The 3,215-nt window shown below is 37.9% G+C and overlaps 1 protein-coding gene across 1 annotated transcript; it reads left to right on the forward strand.

Annotated features, from left to right (window-relative positions):
* Positions 1-208: 208 nt before the first annotated feature.
* Positions 209-2,941, forward strand: LOC113295349 (alpha carbonic anhydrase 7-like). Its single transcript, XM_026543689.1, has 9 exons — positions 209-297; positions 432-616; positions 1,263-1,352; positions 1,463-1,680; positions 1,766-1,875; positions 1,964-2,069; positions 2,170-2,346; positions 2,447-2,500; positions 2,808-2,941. The coding sequence occupies exons 1-9, from the start codon at positions 209-211 to the stop codon at positions 2,895-2,897; spliced, it is 1,119 nt and encodes a 372-aa protein (XP_026399474.1). The 3' UTR covers positions 2,898-2,941.
* Positions 2,942-3,215: the final 274 nt, after the last annotated feature.

Raw genomic sequence — 3,215 nt, forward strand, 5'->3', positions numbered from 1 at the left:
GAGAAATGGTCTGAATTGGGTTAAGTTTGGGACTGATTTTGGTTGAATTTTGAGCTAGAATTCAGTCCACAGAAGTGTAATGCTGCTAAGGTTCTTGTGGCTAGTTGGCATGGTGTTGGTGGATTGTTTTACAGGGTTATGAACTGAATTTGTATGGATGTTTTAATGGCTTGAACTGGTGATGTTCTGTGTCATCGATATGATGTTAATGGAGGAGATTAGGATAGGGATTGAGCTGGAGTCGATGATGGCAGAATTGGTGGAGTTTGAAGACGTAAACCAGTTGAATGGAAGAAGGTTTATGCTGCTGGAATGATGGTTTCTTGTGGTTGTTTTTGAGAAGATTGAGATGGGTTTAAGAGTTAACAGTAACACAGTACTTGGATATGAATTTGTTGGCGATTGGGTAATATTCTGGTCCAAAAATTCAGCCAGAAATGTGTCCGGAAAACTGATGTACAGAGGTCGTCCTCTACTGGTGTTATTTCCATGGTCCGATGGCAGGCTATAGCGTATATTGCTGCTATATCTATGGTGGTGTTTGGAGGGACTAAGGCTCGGTTTAGAAGGCAATGTAAAGGGGGAACACAGGCTGTGGATAGCTGGTATCTTTTAGGTGGGTACGAATGTGTGGGAAACGCGGGCAATGTAGAGTTGTTGTTGCAGTAGTGAGCAAAGATGACGAATCAGTGCAGAAACAAGGAATGGTACGAATGTGTATGGCTGTGTATGAACAATTGAGAGTTGTCATTGTATGTGTGAGTTAGTTGGGCTTTAGTCAACATGGTTAGAGAAATCAGTAGAGTCTATGAAAGATTCAATGGAATGGGTTTGGTGAGTTGGTGACAGATATGAGGGTATAGATGTCTTTTACTAAGCTGGATAACCGCCACCTATGCACTAATTGATGGCAACATTTTTTTTGGATGGAAAAGGTCGAATGTGTGGCATTAAATAAATTCTGCAAAAAAAAAACGGTGACATTTTCTTAAACATGAAATTGAAAGTGTGGCACTTTATTAAAATCCCCTAAATTCTATGAGCAATACATTCCTTGGAGAACTTTAATGTCGGATATTGTTCCCATTTTGACGCGAGCAATGAATTGGCCAAGAAGCCAAGAACCTTTCAAAATGACTCCTCGGACATTTTCTTTAATCAAAATATATGATCACTATATTAAGGCATCTAACATCAAGAGGGTCCAACAACAGCCTTAATTAGTTTGTTACAAATTAATTCCCTCGCTTTGAAATATGAAGAACCTTATCAACAAATCCAGCTTGGTTTCTACGTTTCTCCTTGTATCCGTTTTATTTTCAATGCAAAGACAATCACATCTCAAGAAGTTGGTAAGTTCTTATTGCCCGAAAGGCGCCTTACTCAAACAATAAGTTGGTGTTTTTAATTTCTTTGGTTTTTTCATATCAATCTAAAATATTTTGATGCGCATAAATTGTAGAGGATCAGAGGGAGTTCGATTATATGAGAGGTAGTGGAAGAGGGCCTGACAAATGGGGTGAAATTCATGAAGAATGGGGAGCTTGTAGTAATGGAACTTTACAATCTCCAATTGATTTGTTGCATGAAAGGGTTGAAGTTGTACATAATTTAGGTAAAATAAAGAAGCGCTACAAAGCAGCCAACGCCACTCTGAAGAATAGAGGACATGATATTACGGTAAACTAATAATTCTCCAAGTACAACTGAATCTCCGTAATCAAAATACTTAATCTCTAATAATTTAGATCTATTATATATGCAGCTCCAATGGGGAATTGGCACTGCTGGATTCATTAGAATCAACAGGACCGAGTATGCGCTCGATCAATGCCATTGGCATTCACCTTCAGAACACACTATCAATGGCAAGAGGTGTCCATCAATTTTATTAATCCCCATTTCTTAATATCTGGACATGATTAGCCACGACTCAATCCTTAGTTGCGTTTGCTGTGATCAGATTTGCTCTAGAACTGCATATGGTTCATCGAAATCTTGAACAAAACAAGACGGCTGTCATAGGTGTACTATACAAAATAGGAGGACCTAATTCGTTTCATACAGAGGTATAGTTCTTTGATCATCAGCTCAAGTTATTGAGCAGAATTAATATTCTTGTCGTGAATTTATTTATGAAAAATGCATTCGTGAATGTTTCCTTCTCAGTTGGAGAAGGATATACAGAACATTTCCGACACCGATATGGAGACTCACAAGGAGATTCACAAAGGAATGGTTGATCCAAGACACATAAAAACGGCCGGCGGGAAATATTACAGATACTTGGGTTCTCTTACTACTCCACCTTGTACTGAAGGTGTCATTTGGACCATCAACAGAAGGGTAACTAAACTGTAACTAGTACATTTTTGCTGAATTAACTTAATTAATAACTATATTCTTAACTTAATTGTGTTAAATTTCGCTTCTTTTTCATTGTCAGATGAGGACTGTTTCAGAAAAACAAATGATGTTATTGAGAACAGCCGTGCACGATGTAAGTTGACATTTCGAATCCAACGATAATTCTAACAGTGCTTCTGCACGAACCGTAAGAAAAACACAGTAAAAACCGTCTCTCTCACATAAAAAAGGGTCCCACGCTCCTATGAACTAGCAGGGGTCCTCTTTTGGGCCCCACCATGTTAAGCTATGTGAGAGAGGCGGTTTTTGTCATGTTTTTGTCACGATTCATTAGGAATTTCTGTAATTCTAAATACACCTGATTATTGTTTCTCAAAACATAGCCCCCTCCCTGATGATTTATTATACATATTGTGACTGATTATCATTTTATTTTGCAGAATTTTGAGGAAAATGCAAGACCTTTGCAACCTCTTAATAGAAGGGACATTTTCTTCTCGGGCCCAAAGCATCGCCAAACACATGTTTAATAATTAAACACCACATCAAGTTGAATTGTTGAAGCATACCCAACATTATAACTATTGTTGTTAAATACCAGACCGGCAGGCACGTACGTGCCGCTGAAATTGCCGGCCTAGGTGATTACATAGAAACGAAATCAAATCAAAGATTAATTTTTTAGCCGATGAAAATCTCAAATTACCATTGCACTAAACGAGGTTAATGTGGGAACAAAATATCTTTAACCCAGTACCCTTATAAGTACTTTGTAATTATGATGCCTAAGCAATAAAATAGACTAAATTGAAAATGTTATATCATCTCTTTTCCAGAAAAGGAGGGAG

Source organism: Papaver somniferum, chromosome 7 (genome assembly GCF_003573695.1).
Source record: "Papaver somniferum cultivar HN1 chromosome 7, ASM357369v1, whole genome shotgun sequence".
NCBI lineage: Eukaryota > Viridiplantae > Streptophyta > Magnoliopsida > Ranunculales > Papaveraceae > Papaver > Papaver somniferum.

Coding starts and splice junctions, on each gene's coding strand:
- LOC113295349 (XM_026543689.1), top strand. CDS start 209: ATGGAGGAGATTAGGATAGGGATTGAGCTGGAGTCGATGATGGCAGAA. Junction 617..1,262: donor GGATAGCTGGTATCTTTTAG/GTGGGTACGAAT, acceptor TGAAATATGAAG/AACCTTATCAACAAATCCAG. Junction 2,070..2,169: donor CTAATTCGTTTCATACAGAG/GTATAGTTCTTT, acceptor TTTCCTTCTCAG/TTGGAGAAGGATATACAGAA.